Source organism: Aotus nancymaae, unplaced genomic scaffold (genome assembly GCF_030222135.1).
Source record: "Aotus nancymaae isolate 86718 unplaced genomic scaffold, 86718_ANA_hifiasm-v0.15.2.pri h1tg000051l, whole genome shotgun sequence".
Lineage (NCBI taxonomy): Eukaryota > Metazoa > Chordata > Mammalia > Primates > Aotidae > Aotus > Aotus nancymaae.
This window is the reverse complement of record NW_026988465.1, coordinates 8,082,500-8,100,440: the sequence shown is the minus strand read 5'-3', so window position 1 is coordinate 8,100,440 and position 17,941 is coordinate 8,082,500. Positions and strand designations below refer to the sequence as shown.

General features: G+C 41.1%; 1 protein-coding gene across 1 annotated transcript in view; it reads left to right on the top strand.

Annotated features, from left to right (window-relative positions):
• The first annotated feature begins 2,153 nt into the window (after window positions 1-2,153).
• The window catches only part of ELOVL2 (ELOVL fatty acid elongase 2), a 63,158-nt gene continuing 47,370 nt past the window's right edge, over window positions 2,154-17,941 (top strand). Inside the window, exon 1 of the mRNA XM_012440345.3 lies at window positions 2,154-2,228. Coding sequence (XP_012295768.1) covers window positions 2,226-2,228 — 3 coding nt within the window. The 5' untranslated portion in view covers window positions 2,154-2,225. The remainder of the gene's footprint in view (window positions 2,229-17,941) is intronic.

Sequence of the window (17,941 nt, the reverse complement as noted above, 5' to 3'; positions counted from 1 at the left end):
CTACTAAAAATATAAAAATTAGCCAGGCATGGTGGTGGGCGCCTGTAATCCCAGGTACTCAGGAAGCTGAGGCAGGAGAATCTCTTGAACCCAGGAGGTGGAGGTTGCAGTGAGCCAAGATCTAGCCACTGCACTCCAGCCCCTGCGACAGAGTGGAACTCCATCTCAAAAAAAAAGAACAAGAAGAAGAAAATCATTCCATAATACTGTTATCCAAGGAAAAACAATAGTTGAGGACTATTCGTGTGAATTTCCTTCAAGTCTCTAAATATCATAATATAGATCATCACAGGTTCTGAAAACTCCTAACAGCAGGGACTGTTTTTCTTCATCACTGTAACCCTAGCTCTTACCAAAATGCCTAGCACATGGTAGGTACTGAAATATTTGCTGCATGAACAAAGTGAGTAAGTGAAGCTGAAATCAAATTGTATCTTTGATTTGGGTCACACTTTTTATGAAAATATACCAGCATTAAATAGAATATCACTTTCCGATTCTCAAAATTGATAACAAATCAATAACTAGTACTTCGGTACGAGATATTTTTCCAGCATTTTAGCGATATTAATTTAACCCATGTAAGTGCTATTTTATCCCAAATTTTTAGATCAGGATACTGGAGCACAGAGAGTTTAGGTAACCAACCCAATACCACACACCCAGTATGTGGCAGAGCTTTCTCCTGAGGCTTTATCAGACCAGGTTAATCTACCTGTTTATGGTCATAAAGTCATCCACCTTTTATAAACAAACATGTGCCTAACATTTACCACTTCAGCTACAGGAACTTCTTTATAACATAAAAAAAAAAACTCTCCATTAGGAAACTATATATTAGGTGATTGTACAACAGTTAAGATTGAGCCCTGGTACCTACGTTACTCTGCTACTGCACAAAACTCTGCAAGGGCGCCCGCACCACCGCAGGTGTGGGATGCGAAGTGCATGGGGCAGGTACCTCCGTGCACATCCACACATGTTTTTCTCAACCCCAGTAATCATGTTTACCACATGAGCCTCACAATCTCACCTTTTTTTTTTTTTCCTTTTTTTTAGACAGGGTCTCATTCTGTCGCCCAGGCTGGAGTGCAGTGGCACGATCTCAGCTCACTGCAGCCTCGACCTCCTGGGCTCAGGCGTTCCTCCTACCTCAGCCTCCCGAGTGGCTGGGATCACAGGCACGCGCACCACCACATGTGGCTAATTTTTTGTATTTTTTATTTAAGAGATGGGGTTTTGCCATGTTGACCAGGCTGGTCCCGAACTCCTGACCTCAAGTGATCAGCCCGCCTCAGCCTCCCAAAATGCTGTGGATACAGAAGGGAGCCACCAACTTCCCAAGTTTAAGGGTGAAATGGAGGAAAGTTCATGTAATACTCAGGGAAGTCCAATTCTTCCCACGTCTTTCACTTGGGCCACACACAAAAATAAAATAACTAGAAGTGCATCGTTCTGTTCACAGTGAAGAGAGTGCGCTCACCGTCGGTGGCATCCTTCGTCCACTGGAAGCCCCGGATCAGGCCGGGAGGAGGACAGAGCCTCCTGCTCAGGGCCGTTATCCGAACTGATCCGCTCCCCACCGCACCCCCAGAGAAACCCACCCCACCCCTAAACCTAAGAAAACCAGACCCTGCAAACCTGCACGAACAGAGCCATTTCCTCCTGATGTGTGCTTCAAACCCACGAAGCCCAACTGGAAGCAGGACAGCGTGCCTGCCCTGCACGCTACTCCTTCTCCCCGAGGCAGCGGCCGCCGATCCGGGCAGCTGGTGGGTCCTCGTGGGGTTCCGCGAACGTTGAGCCGCCACACTTGCAACCGGCGCCGGCTGGGCCTGCAAATCACCTCCCGGCCGCCAGGGGGCGCCGCGGCCGTGAGAGTGAGGCCGGTCGCCCAGGAGGGGGCGCGCGGGGCTGCAGGGGAGGAGGGCGCCGCCTGGCTAGCCCTGCGCCCCTCCCCCGCGTGCCCTCCAGGCGCAGCGGCCCGCGAGGCCCCTGTGGGCGAGGGGGCGGGGACGAAACGGCCCCGAGGATCCGTGCACTGCAAGGCGGCGGCGCGAGCCCGAGGGGGCGGGGAGGCGAGGGCGGGCGTGCGCGTGCCGGCCGTGGGCGTGGGCGTGGGTAACCGGCGCGGGCGCCGCGACAGCGCCGGGCAGAGGGACCTGACTACCCTGGACAGCGCATCGCCGCCCGCTCGGGTTGCCGCGCCACAGCCGCTGCGGATCATGGTGAGTGGGACCACGCGCCGCCACCGCCACCGCCGCGCTTTCTTTCTCTCCTGGAACCACGCACCGGGCGGGAAAGGGCCGAGCGGGTGGCTGCGCGGGTGCTGCGGGTTCGCCGCTGGAACCCGCTACCCTCGGAGGGGCCGGGTCCGAGCGGGCCTGGGGAGCGGGAGCTGAGCGTTTGGGCCGGGGGCGCGCGGGTCGGCCCGAGGCCCGCTGGTCTCGGGAACTTTGTCCCAGTTCCTGCTCCCCGGTCCCGCCCCAGGACCTCGAGGTGCCCGCTCGCGCTCAGCCCCCTGTTGCATGCACGGGGCTGGCGCCCGGGATGCCCGAGGAAGCCGCCCCTCGTTCGTGGCGGCCATTCCCGCCCGCAGCCCACCCTCCGGCCCCCGGAACCTGCTCTCTCCACCTCCCGCCGGCGCCTGGAGCGGAAAACGGCGCTTCCCGCGCGCGGCACCCACCCTATCTCTGGAGTCCTGGGGTTCGGGCCCTAACGGTGAAGCTCCCGCCCCTCTCCTCCCTGCACCCCGGGGGTGTGTCTATGCGCTCGTTGGTGCGTCCTGGGTTTACAGATTGGCTTGGGAGGGGGCTGGGTTTTATCAGTATCTGGGCTTGGAGGGGCTTCTGGTGTGTTCTTTACGACAACTCTCTGCCCGGTTTCCCAGGCCAGTCCTCCACTCTGGATTAGTACCGCTTCCTCTCGGCATTAAGCTGTGTGTGTGCGTGTGTGTGTTCCCCCCGGGTCCGATGAACTGCCTGAGAGTTTTAGCAGCAGAGCCTGGTTCTTTGGGTACAAAGAGAGAACAGCTGTTGTGCTATCCTCAAACGACCGGTCTTGAGGCAAAATGTGAAATCCGCGTTTGTCTTCAGGGGTCTATTTCAATCTTTGCCTCTCCCCCTTCCCGTAGGGTTTCCTCTCCACTTAATGGCTTATTAAAATATGCTAACCTCCTTTCTCTTACCCACTCCATCTGATTTTGCCCTGGCTACCCCTTTAGGCACAGACTCTCTGCCTGATTATGTGTGACCACTTAATCTTAAAATTCCAACCTTTCCTACCCCGCCCACCACAGTGTATATTCCCCTTGCCTGCTTCATTTTGTCTTCTCTTGAGCATATATCATTTAGTGTACTGCATATTTTGTTTCTTTAGCTTGTTTCTTGAAAGTCTCCTCTACCAGAATGTGAGTTTCAGGAAGACAGATTTTTATCATTTTGTTCTTTACTGTCTTTCTAGTGCTTACAGCCGCACCGTAGGTACTTGATAACTCTTTTGAATTAACCCAATAAAGCAAGCTGTTTGTGCTAATGCGCAAGTGGAGAGCAACTGCAAACATTTTGCAGCTGACAGTTGTAATGATGAGAGTCTCAAGTGAAGTTTGGGAGGAGGGAGATACTCCCCGAGAGGAGGGACCCGATTTTGGCAGCCTTCAATGACAAAAGTCTAGGCGGCTGTCTCTTATGCCTGGTCTGTTGCTTCATGCTCTTGGCACCTTGGCATCAGAGTGGACAAGGCATTTTTAGGGCCAATTGGCTCGCTCCTTTGGGCTCTGAAGCTTTGTCCCAATGCGTAGGTAGGAATTGTAGTGAGTAAGGGAATAAGTTCACTTATTAGCCAAATAGAAAAGTCATGGGAATGTTTAACTTAAAAGAGCTAAAATCAAGGGCAAGCTCTTGAAAGCTTTATCCTGCACAAGTGTGATGCTTCCTGTTTCGATAAGTATTTCTCGGAAACCTTGGGTCTTCAGAGGAATTTTTTTTTTTTAAATACCCAAGTCCAAATTGTATTACCTTTTTTTTTTTTTTTTTCTTTTTTGTGGCGGGGTCTCACTCCGTCTCCCAGGCTAGAGTGCAGTGGTGCAATCTAGGCTCACTGCAACCTCCGCCTCCTGGGCTCAAGTGATTCTCGTGCCTCAGCCTCCCGAGTAGCTGGGATTACAGGCGTGCACCACCACACCAGGGCAACTTGTGTATTTTTGGTAGAGACAGGGTTTCACATGTTGCCCAGGCTGGTCGAACTCCTGACCTCAAGTGATCAACACCCACCTTGGCTTCCCAAGTGCTGGGATTACAAGTCATGAGCCACTATGCCCAGCTGAAATCATACTACTTTATTAAAAAAAAAAAGTGGTCCAGGAAGAAGGAAGGTTAGGGGGTTTAATTTATAAAAGGGTGTCAGTTCAGAGAGACACCCTTTTGAATACATGTCCAGTATGAACTGTCTTGTAAGATATCTCTGCTAGTTAGTATTATTACAAAATAATTTTTTTTCAAATTTCCCTTTGTTTTTCTATTTCTATAATGTGGATTTATGGCAGTGGTTTTAAAAGAATTAGTCTAGGGAAATGTATTAATTGAATAAATTGTTTAATAAAATTTACATGAGTAAGTTTTTGAAAAAGATGTAATCAGAGCTGACTATACAAGTTCAGCAGTTCTGTGGTTACCATCTTTCCCAGATAGGTAGTAGAAATTAAATGTAAAAAGGAAAGAAAGTTGTCTTTGAAATTAATACCAATGAACCAACCAAAGGTAAATGAAAGATACTTTATTGACTTCAATTTATATTTGTAGGAGATTTTACTGTTAAGATTCCTAGGATTCAAAGTATCCAGGCTTTTTTTATATCTGTTCTTCGAAAGTAAGCATTTTCAAGGAGTACAAAATCCATTTTTAAAGTATCCAGTTGGGTAAGCTTAATTTTTGGTTCTTCAACAAAGGTTCCATTTAGTTTAGCTTCCTTCAAAACGTTTTAGTCACTTTGAGAGGTCCAGGTACTCTCGTGCTCCAAAAGAGAATGTTGAAAATTTGTCAAGTAGATCTGCATTATCTATCTAGTTATGTTCAGAAAACAGGGCCCTGCTATTTAGGATTAGGTGGATGATCATCTCCGTTGGACAGTTGGATATGTACCATCTAACTTGACGGGTTTGCATTTCTGGGAATAAACATTGATAAAAGGAAAGAAGTTGCACCGGAAGCGTCCTTAATGGCCAGATATAGTGAAAATATGCGAGCATCAGTAGCTCATCGTAATTCTAAAGTTACAAATCTACACGTTTGTAGTTTTTCTTCTTAATTGAATTGGGACATAACTGACTTTGACAATGAACCATTCTAATAAATAGTTAATTTAAATATGACGTTTAAAAATCTAACCATTTAATAATTAGCATACTTGTTCTGAAATTTATGTCACCATTTAGAACTTGAGATCTGGGGTCATCATGGACTTGAATCCTAACACCAACATTTAACTGTGTGACCTTGGGCCTCAGTATTTTATTCTATAAAAGATAATGTTTAATAAGGTTTTTGGGAGGAACAAATAAGACAGTGCCCTTTATGTGTCTAGCATAGTGCTTGGGGTGCTCAGTAAATATTAACTATTAGGATGATGTGTGTCTTTTTTTCTTCCATATCTATGTTTAGTTGAGATACTTCAGAATGATGTCTCTATCCCTTTTGTGATCTTAATATATAACTAATATTGCTGTCCAATAGAAATATAACATAAACCACATATGTAATTTTCAGTTTTCTACAAATCGCATTAAAAAAGTACAGAGACAAGTGAAATTAGTTTTAATAATGTTATTTAACCCAGTCCATGCATATATTTCATCATGTAATCAATGCAGAAAAAAAGAGATTTTAAATTCTTTTTCTTTCCCATAGAAAATCTTCAAAATCTAGTGTGTATTTGATGCTTAGAGCCCATCTCAGTTCAGGGTACCCATATTTCAGTTGCTCAGTGGTTGCCTGTGGTTAAAGGCTACCGTATTGGACAAACAGCTCTAGATTGCACACAGCTTCCAAGTTTGCCTCTTGAAGCTCTTAGACCCTTTCCACTAGTGAGAACCTCACTGCCACCTTAAACCCAAAAAGAAAGCTGCTCATCTTTCAGACTCTCTACTCTGTTCCCTTTTGCTGTTAGTAATTCCACCAGCTCTTCAGTCTACTGTGTCTGAAATCGGATTCGTATTCTCTTTTTTCTTGTATGTTGTTTGTTGTCTAATATTCTCGCATTTTTATTTGAAAATATTTTTTTCTTCAGTCTGACTTCATCTACTATATATTTGAAAATATTTTAAAATCTCTTTCCCTCACCCCTTGAGCCCCGTTTCCAACATTTTTGCCTTATCTACAGATTTCCTTTTTTTGTTGTTGTTATTATACTTTATGTTCTGGAGTACATGTGTAGATCTTGCAGGATTGTTGCTTAGGTACACAAATGCCATGGTGGTTTGCAGTCTCTGTCCCCCCCCACCCCCGTCTACATCAGGCATTTCTCCCACTGTTTTCCCTCCCCAGCCTCCTGCCCCCCCGCCGCTGTCCCTCCCCTAGCCCCCCCCCCCCGCTGTCCCTCCCCTAGCCCCCCCCCACCCCCCAGCCTGCCCCGGTGTGTGATGTTCCCCTCCCTATGCCCACGTGTTCTCATTGTTCAGCACCCTCCTATGAGTGAGAACATGTGGTGTTTGGTTTTCTCTTCTTGTGTCAGTTTGCTGAGAATGATGGTTTCCAGATTCATCCATGTTTACACAGTGCTTTCTAAGAAACAGGGCACCTTCCTCTGTGCCTGGTGAACAGAGGGACAAAACAAAAGAAAGGCACTGGACGAAGAGTCAAGAAACCTGGGTTCTAGCCCTGGCTTTATTATTTACTAGCTCTATTCCCTTGCTTAAGTTGCTTTGAGACACTGTTTACACACCTGCTAAATGGGGTATTATCTCTGTCGTGAGATTGTTTTGTTAGAATCAAATGGGGACTCAGTATTTTTACATTGGCTGTCCTTTGGCTGTGTAGATCTTCCCCTCCGTGCCCCCAGCACCCCCCCGCCACCCCCCTGGCCGCCCCAAGAGCTATATGTCTGTCTGCTAATACTTTCATGACTAGACCTACCCTAATCACTCTACTAAAACTGGAACCTGCCTTATAGTCACACACACAGCTGAATAGGTACCAACCTAATCCTCTTACACTGCTATTTTTCCCACAGCACTTATAACCTAGCAGTTTGCGAATTTACGTAGCAATTGAAACCATTTAATCATTATTCTCTCAATGCATTTAAAATGATTACAATTCAGTTTGGGCATGTTTCAGTAGTATAGCTGCTTCATCAATACACATTGGCTTGTGTAACCTTTTAGTAAATGATAATATGTATTCCTACAGCTCTGTTCACACTTCATAGTCCTATTTGTGGCAAGGGCCAGGTTATATCATTTATAAATAATGAAATCCATATTTCATCATAAGTTTAAATGAAATTAAAATGCATATGTATTTCTATAATTATATTTCATAATATAATTTATGGGTTATGTTCTTTACATAAATCTATATAGCATTAAATTCTTACTGAAATTAATAATTATCTTAATAGTAATATAAACAAAGCTATGATATATGGATTTGCTGAATAATTATTTTTACTTTACATATATGTAGCCTTTAGCATAACTTAAATATGCTGCCAGTACTGTATAATGATACTATTTTATATTTATTAATCAGCTGAATGTTTTTCAATGCATTTTAATACACATTAACACTTTCTAAAGCCTCACAAAAAAACTTTTGTGAGAGGCAAGTCCTGTAGCAATATACCTACTTTACAGTTTCAAAGGAGATAAATAATTTGCCCAAGGTCGCATACTAGAGGTAGCAAAGCCAGCTCTAAATCTTCTCATTCTAAAATAACTACTTCTTCTGCTATTCCATATAGCCTTAGCCTTTGAGGAAGGCAGTAGTACTTTCCCCCATTATTATAAATGACAATGCAAAAATCAGAGTGATTCCCCATGTAGTTTCTTTCCCATAGATTACAGGGATGAATGGATGGATGGATGGATGGATGGATAGATAGATAGATAGATATAGATATATACATATATTGCATATATACACTTATATAAAATCTTAAGTTTCATTTTATATAGACAGAAAATAGAAGATGGAAAGTATTATTTGAAATAGAGGTGATTATGAACAACATCCATGTTCTAATATAATAGGGAAACAAAACTTCCCATTGGATAAAATGGTACATAGACACGGAAGAACATTGAGTGGCCTGAGTGACTCGAGGGCTCAGTGCCTACAATTGAGCAGTACTGAGCATGTGGCTGGTACAGTGCTCCCTTATGGTAGTAATTTTCAAGAAAAGTAAGGTCATCACTTTTTTTTTTTTTTAGTAGAATGAGTGTAGGATTCAACATGAATCAGAACAACAGTAGCATTACACAAAAATTTTGATTTCCTATATGAGTGTTTACTCTTTGGTTTTATTTCCAATACTTTAAAGATTTAAGTATGTTGAATTTTTCATATGACTAAGCAGAATTTGGTTAATCTGGTCTTGGAGTTTAACAGCCATTATGACAATGTGGAAGACCCTTTTTTTTTCTTTGGCAGGGTTGAAAAATGTATTGAACATTATGCTGAGGAGTTAGATTAAGAATTAACCATGCCTTTAAAGAAGAAAACAGAATATGTCCATAAAGCAAAAGTAAAATTAGGCTACTTTCAATTTTCCTGAAAATTCAGTTCTTAACAACTGATGTTCTGTTTTGCCTCTGGAAGGTCTATTCAGAGTGTTCTCCAAGGCATGCTGGGACAAAGAGGAAGCCAATACTTTGATTCTTTCTGCTCCCGTTCTGGAAGCTTTCTTGAAATTGTTACAGGGAAGACATTCTCTTGGATCCGTAGCTTCCTTGACTTTGGGAAATGTAGATTTCATGACTGGTCTAATGTCAGTGGTGAATTTATGCTTAAGAGGGTGCTTTGGGATGTCAGAAAAATCAGTTGGCTGTGCTTTCCTCGGGGGCAGCACAGTCACAATTGTACATTTGGGGCTATTTCACATCTCCATCTGCAGAGGCTGGGAAATTGTAATTCCTTTGCAAGGAAGACAGTGTCCCCTTTCCTTTGGCCTTTTCTGTGTTCAGACTCCTTAAAAAAATGGCACACATCACAAGTCATTTTGAGATTTACTGCCTGAAGTCTGCATCAAACTCATAAATACAAAGCAACCATGCTAGTTTCACAATATTTTGGAGGCCATGTTTTTCTGTTAAAAAAATAGGGTTATGACATCAACCCCGTTAAAGTCCTGCCGCTGCTACTAAAATGCTACCATGTTCCTTTTGTGAATTAGGTTTACAATTTTAAAAGTAAGCAGAAACACCCTGTTTTAATACATTTCTTAACACTAATCTAACCAGTGCTTGCTTCATATAAGATAGAAGATAGAACATGTGTAACAGTCTTAAAGTCCTTAGTGCAAACTTTGGAATATTTTGCATTTGTTCTCCTTTTGAAGGAAATAAATATGTTCTCTACATTGAATATGTATTCTTTAAAATTGCTCTCAAGGAGACATGCAAATACATTGCCTCAGTCATTTTTTCATTAGATACACTCATTGTTCATTCAGCACGTGCTCAGTACCACTCAATTAGAGGCAGTGTGTAGGCACTATCAATTTAAATATAAAAGACAGCCCCTGCTTCACAAAATCTGTAGTACAAAAAGAGATTCCTTTGTCTCTTCCAGTGCAAGCATACTTCACAAATCAGCATGAGTGTTTGGATCACCCAGTCCAGTAAATGTGCCTCCGTGTCCATGTGCCATTCCATCCAATAGAAAGACTTAGTCTAATAATGTGACTAGTAATATTATGACAAAAAAGTCTACACCCTACAGCATAGTAACTTATTCTTTATCATGTCACAAATCTGTTCAGGTCCAAGAGGTGACTGGGAACTAAAGAGCCAACATCATAAGGATTAATAAGCTGAGATCAAGACTGTGTCTGTGTGACACCACTGTACTCAGCAGTCAATTTAGTGAGAGAAGAAAATGATGAAACCAATTGTGTGAAAGGATGGATAAAAAGAGCATGGACCTAGGAATCTGTCAGATAGGTTTAAGTACACATGCCTACAGAATGAGAATCTCTGAGGAGGGGCCTAGGAATCTGTATACCAAGAACCAAGTACACACCAATTTGAAATCTTATGCTCTAGGGAGCCAAATGAATGGGAACAATTTCTGGCAAAAATGTTTAGTGTATGTTTTATGAAGGGGTTGGATTTTGGTATGTGGGAAGAAAGGAATATAGGATAGAACAGTCCATTTAGGAGAAATAACTGAGTGAAAGCCCCAGAAAGTAGTAACACAAATATATTTACATAACACTATACTTTGAGCAATTTATGGACAAGGCTGGTTTTCCCAGAGGCTAGCACAAATTAGGTGCTCAATAAGTGCTTTTAATTTAATTTAATTTAATTTAATTTTTGAGATGGAGTCTCACTCCATTGCTCAGGCTGGAGTGCAGTGACGTGATTTCAGCTCACTGCAACCTCCACCTCCCGGATTCAAGTGATTCTTTTGCCTCAACCTCCAGAGTAGCTGGGATTACAGGTGCGCACCACCACAGCTGGCTAATTTTTGTATTTTTGGTAGGGTCAGTGTTTCACATGTTGTCCAGGCTGGTCAAATTCCTGACCTCAAGTGATCAACACCCACCTCGGCCTCCCAAAGTTGTGGGATTACAGGCATGAGCCACTGCATCCAGACCTAATAAATGCATTTATTTATTTATTTATTTATTTATTTAGTCTTGCTCTGTTGCCCAGGCTGGAGTGCAGTAGTGCAGTCTTGGCTCACTGCAACCTCTTCCTCCTGAGTTCAAGTGATTCTTTTGCCTCAGCCTCCCTAGTAGCTGGGACCACGGGTGCCCGCCATCACGCCCAGCTAATTTTTGTATTTTTAGTAGAGACAGGGTTTCACCATGTTGGCCAGGCTGGTCTCAAACTCCATACCTCAGGTGATCCACCTACCTCAGCCTCCCAAAGTGCTGGGATTACAGGCATGAGCCACTGCACCCAGCAATAAGTGCTTTTTAAATGTGTGAAATCTGTGGACCAACAGGATAATGGGATTTATGCTAGGAGAGAGAAGTCAAATTTTGAAGAGTCTTGAATTTGAGGCTAAGAAGTTTCTTCTAGATTTTGTAGGTAATAGAGAACAATTAGGCTTTTGAAATGGGGAGTCAAATGATGAAAACATCATTTAGGAAAATCTTGTTTCCATAATATATGGGATTGGGAGAGCCTGGATAGGGAGGTTATAAAGGGGCCGAACTAATATGTCACTTCTATCCACTTTTCATATTACCAGCTTCTGAAAAAAATCTCTCCTTAACCACACACTCCTAGATTCAGTTCCCTACTCCACTTCTTACTAATTGTTTAGTCATTTGAACATCAGTGTTCTCATCACTAAAGTATGTGTACTCACACATAGTGAAGATTCCCTGAGAATAAACACTTGGAACTGGTGACTGTTATCCACAAAACTTAATCATGTTCATCTTTACAATCCTAACTTTTTTCTTTGTGCCTGGAATATTTTTATAAAACAATCTTAATCTTTTTTTTTAAGCACATCTGAACAGAACAATCTTGATTAATCTACATGTATTTACATTTTTTTAAATTCTCATATTTCGCCAGGCACGGTGGCGCATGCCTGTACTTGGGAGGCTGAGGTGGGGGGATCGTTTGAGCCCAGGAGTTCTGGGCTGTAGTGCACTATGCTGATCAGGTGTCTGCACTAAGTTCAGTATCAACATGGTGACCTCCCAGGAGCGGGGGACCACCAGGTTGCCTAAGGAGGGGTGAACAGGCCCAGGTCGGAAACGGAGCAGGTCAAAACTTCTGTGCTGATCAGTAGTGGGACTGCACCTGTGAATAGCCACTGCACTCCAGCCTGGGCAACATAGCCAGACCCCATCTCACAAAAAAAAATTCTCATATTTCTGTCATGATGGGTTTTAATTTTGACATTAAGGATTTTTCTTCTGGGAAGGATAAAAAAAGTGATAAAGGTTTTATTCTCTGATTTTTGTTTCTTCCTCTTTGGGTTACATGAGTTTTATTAGTCAGTGAAATTTGAAAATCTTAACTATATGCTTGTTTCAAAGCAATGTGTTTTATAGAACAGTTCTCACCTATGCACTCATAAAACTGAATTTTTTTGAAAATTGTTTCACGGATTTGAAACACAGCTTTAGAAAATCTTAAGGGCTCTACATAATCAGATTAAACCTTAGCTATTTGCCCAACCACCTACATCAAATTGCCCGTGTCTTGAGCTTCTTAACAGTGCTTAATTTAATGCCTTAACCCCTAAAAATTTACCCTTAAGAAAATATATCTTTCATCCTCTGCCTTACCCACTGGATCCTCATTTTTTCAGTTATGAAAATTCTAAATACATCAAAAAATCCTAAATACATTGGAGTTGTTTATTGTATTGGAAATAATGAGGAAAAAGTGCATATATGCACATAACTTCTCTTTTAACTTTTTCTCAGCCGATTTGGAAATAGTGAAAATTGCCTAAACTTAATACACTTAAGTGGTGTATGAGTAAAAACTAAATAAGTGGAGAATAGACTTTATGTCATCTAGGAGGGGAGAATGTTAGAAGAGGCTAAGATAGGTGGGTATTTGAGAACAGTTGACAGACCAGCCTGGCTGGAGTGACGTTTACTGTGTAAGGGACTGGTCAAAGAAAAAGATAGAGGAGTACTTGGAACCAAATGGAATGAAGTTTCTGGGTCTCTGGTATGGCTTGATTCCCTACCAAGCTTATTTCAAATAAAAGAGAACAATTACACCTCTAATTTGTGATCAACTTCAGAGGAACTTTCCACCATATCCCTAATGATAGTAAATCAGAATACCATATGTTTGTATGTTTCCATTTATAGAACACTTTGAAGGCATCATCTCAGTTGTATGTTATTAGTTGCTTGTTTATCTTTGTTTACTTGTGTATTATCTGTCTCCTTTACTGCAATATAACGCTTTAAGGACAAGAACGTCTTTATTACTGTAACTTCAGCACTGGAAAGGTACTTGCATACAGTAGATACTCAAAGAATACTTGTTTGATAAGTGAACAGATGTGTAAAGTCACTTTCCCATGTCTGAAGAAACAGAGTGAGAGAGATTGTTTTATTCAGTCATAAACCAGTAAGTGATTGGTTGAATCCATTGATGTAGAATTCATGTATACAGAGGGTGACTGTATTTTGTAATTGTTTTGAGGAATATTTGATTATCCTTTTTCCATTGGAAAATATGTAGCATATGCAAGTAAATTTCCAGAATTTGTCCATGGTTTCCTGCATACAGTAGAAAAAGCTAAGGATTAAACCTAAAGTTTTATGGCCCTATAGAGGCCCTATCCTAGTCTCCTCTACTTTTTTTTTTTTTTTTATAGGAAACATCCAAATTGTGTAAAAAGATATGAAAATTAATGAAAATTAATTTTGGCAGCCGTTAGGAGAATATATTCTGCTATTTAATAATATGATGGAAAAATTTTTCTTATGACCTTGAATTTCTTTCATAGGTAAGACCTTAACCTTGTGCAGGAGCCGGGTGGAAAAATAGGATAAACTCTACATGATACGGATGACAGAACTGAAGCACAGAAAAAGTAACTTCTCTACATGTCTGCAGCAAACTAAGAACCACAGCCCAAGTCTTTGACTTTTAGTTCATTGATATGTACAAGAGGAAAACATCTGTGGTTGTGCTGTAGTGATGCAGAAAGTTTGGAATGGTTAGCTAGATTAGTGAGGCCAAAGGAGAAAGTCTGGTGCAGATATGGGAACTTGCTGTAAGAGAGGAGTAGCATTACAAATGAATGTGGAAGGGACTGTTGGAGGAATGGTGTTGGGACAAATGGCCTTCCATATGGGACAAAATAAAATTAGATCTCTACCTGATAACAATATGCAAAAATAAATTCAGATCACTTAAAAACCTACAGAAAAATTAAGCTTTGAAACCGTTAGAAAGTGGAGGTTACAGCAGGAGTAATTTCTTAAGCAAGACTAAACACAAACCATAAAAAGTGACATTTGACCACATCAGAGTTTGAAAATTTTGAGGTGACAGAAGACACCATAGACAGATTTGTTTCTTTTTTAGAGGAGGGGAAGTTATTTGCAGTGTATATAACCAAAGATTAGCCCAGGAATGTGCAAATAACCTTTATAAATCAATAAACAGAAGACAAGCAATCCATTAGAGACATGGGTAAAGGTTATTTAATGGCAGATCACTGAAGAGGAAACCTGCATAGCCAATAAATATTTAAAGACATACACAACTTCAGTAGTAATAAGGAATTGCAAATTAAAACCATGTCAGACTCATGAACTTGGCAAAATTGAAAAATTCTGACAATAGCATGTTGCATACATATTTAGAGCAATGTGGGAGTTTTCAAATAAAAATGTATTCCCCAAACAATGTAGGAATTACACAGGGATTTATTCCCAAAGAAATTCTCATTAATAAACATAAGGAGGTTTGTATAAAGCAGCAATTTTGGTAATGGCAGGAAAATTGGACATAACCTTATATATCCATTGGTAAGGAAGTGGATAAATGACAATATGGAATATTCATAAGATGGAATACTATATAACAGTTACAATGAATGAACCAGAGCTGCTGTGTCAACATGAGTAGATCTCAAAAGACAATGTTGAATGACAGAGCAAGCTGCAGAAAGATAAGTGTACTATGTTATAGTGCACATAAATCCTTAAAACGTACAAAATGATTTTTGCTTGTGAATATCTGCATGTAAGTATATAAAACCATGGACTGGAAGGCTTGACATCAAATTTATTACAGCAGTTGTATCTGAGGAAGGAACAGGGGTCACAGGACTGGGGAGATGTACAAAGGGAGTGAGAACTTTATCAGTTGTGTTTTATTTCTCAGTGCCCAGTACGTGTTTATTTAATTAGTTTAAAAAGATTTGAAGCCAATATAACACAATTTTAATATTCATAAGTGACAGTCTATTTTACTGTTCTCTACATTTTTTCATACCTTTACACTTTTTCCCCAAGTTAAAAATAAGTTTGGATCTGGGATCTGCGTTAGAGTTCCAGATCAGAGGTCTGTTAAGAATAGCACAACTAGGACAGATGGGCTTCAGGCCAGGAGGGCCTTCTATTGTTTTCTTAGACCCTAATCCTTCCTTCTTGGCTGATTGATTTGGCATCTAAAAGGCCTTACCAGGTCAGACTCCACATCCATGCAGTTTTAGAGAACCAAAGGACAAATTGTATTAATGAAGGTTGTGTTTGTCATTCTTTTTTTTTTTTTCTTGTATTTGCCATTCTTAACATCAGTGAAAGGGATAAGCATGTTTTCTCATGTGTGGAAAGAGAGAATAGCCAAATACCAATAGCTGCAACCAATTACATTGATTAAATTCTTACTGTGTCCCAGCATTGTCATAAGAACCTTTACTGTATTCCCACCTCCTCACAGCAACCCTGGGAGTTGGTACTGCCATTCCCTTTTTACAAATAGGGAAACTGAGGCAAGCTGGGTGGTGAGCATAAAGGAATAAGAAGAGCATTTTTTACTGAAACAAATTGCACACCATAAATATTTGTTTCCTACTTGTAAGTCCGTTGTGAAAGGGTTCGAACCCACTGCATGCAGTGTCCTCTCAGTTTTTCTCTTTTCCCACAAAAATGAATTGACCTTTGAGAATAGTTACGTTGACTACCAAACGGTCAACAGTGGCAAATCCCAAACTGGAATTTTGTTGTTCTCTCTTTTGTATCACTGTACTTTTTCTTCTGATTTTTCTTTAAAAAGACACACTCTTGAGACAAGCACTGATTAAAGAAGGGATGTTTCTGCTGTACTATGTCACTCCCCTTAGATTATCCAAGTCTGATGCAGTTCCAGTTGTGAGGCTATGACAGTATGCGCCTGCATTGGGATTTGAAAATGCAGAACGCTGAATCAGTGGCTGTCTATTCAGCTTCTTCCCTGTGTACAGGCCTGTCATAGATGCTTTTACAAATATGAAATCACTGAGTCTTCACAACCACACTGTGAAGTTAGGATAATTATTCTCATTTTATAGAGAATGAAGATATTGTTCAAAGATAATCTTTGGCCCAAAGTTATGCAGCTACTTAGTGTCAGAGCCAAGACTAGAACCTGTGTAAAACTCCTGTTCTTTGCAGTGAACCACACTGAATGCCAGGCTACCTTTTTTTTTTAGCTCTCCCTCTGTTGCCCAGGCTGGAGTGCAGTGCTGTGCGATCTTGGCTCACTACAACTTCCGCCTCCTGGGTTCAAGTGATTGTTGTGCCTCAGCCTCCTGGATAGCTAGAACTACAGGCATGTACCACCACTCCCGGCCATTTTTTTTTTTTTTTATGGTAGAGATGAAGTTTTGCCATGTTGCCCAGGCTCATGCTACCTCTTTAACCACAGCCATAAGTCACGCCCCACCCAGAACCATATTCAGGATTGATTAAAAATAATCACCCCATTAATGAGTGACAAAAAGATGCTGCAGTCTTATTTACTAGCTTTATGAAATCAGGCAAGTTGCTTTACTTCTCAAGCCTCACTTTCCTGATCTGTCAAGGGGGGAATGAACATACCTACCTTATAGAGTAGTTGTGAGAACTAAAGGAAGTAATAGTGAGATAATAGGATATAATGTGCCCAGTACAATGGCTGGTATCTAGTAAACACATTCTAGCTATGTATAATAAATACATTACTATTTTTACTATAATCTATAGTTACTATAATGAAGAAATCAGTTATAGAGGGGACAACTCTGAACTGGCAGTTAGGAACTCCTGATACATTAGTTTAAAATGAAAAAAATACCAAAAAAAAGCAAGCTTCATGGCTGCTGTGAGGTAGCTAATATGAGAGAATTTAATTATTTCCTTAGGTAAAAAAGATAAAGCCCATAACCATTCTTCCAATGTGGAGGCAATATCCTCTTCTGATGGAGACAGTTTTTCTGGATGGAAGCCATCCAGCCACACATCAACCTATTTCTCCACATCTGCTTCTAGTCAATGGTAGAATCTCCATCAAGTGGCCAAACTGAAGAGTCAGATAAATAGATGTAAGTCAAACAATGGCTTACCTTCACAGCCACAGCAAATGACGCATACAGTGTTCTGGGATGACTTAATCTATTATGGCATTAAAATGCTATATCCAAATCTAAAGCAAGAAATCAAATCTTCAAAGAGGAAAAGACAGCCTATAACCAAAGCAGCTTATGCATACTTACAGAGAAACTCTATCATCATCAGTTGCTTGATGGAAAACAAGAGGAACCCACGTGTGTAGTTTTTTTCCCCCTCAAAAAGTCCAAATTGGACCCATTCGGAGGAATTGCATTGGGGAAAATAGCAAGGCTCAGGCAAAAGGAATTGATTGTACCAAGAGAAATGTGATGTTCAGAATCAGAAAGATAATAGTTCTACCACATTCTGAAAATATTCACTTCTGAGGGCTCTATTGAAAGAAATGTTGACAAACGAATCAATTTAGAAAGAATGCCAAAGAAGGCGAGAGTCTGGAGCTCTTGTCATTGATATGGGCATGTGTCTAAGGTCCAATATCTAGTAGATACTGAGTTAATGCTTGTGGAAAGTAGGATTTAGTAAAGCGTAGTAAAGCAGAGAAAGGCAGGGAGTGAGGGAGAGCAGAATGGGCGAAGTTGAATTTCCTGAGGCTGCTTGCCTTGGAAAGGTGAAAGCATGGGGTGAATTAATACTTCTAATCAAATATCTGAAGGGCTCTTGTGTGGAAGAAAAATAATACTAGTTT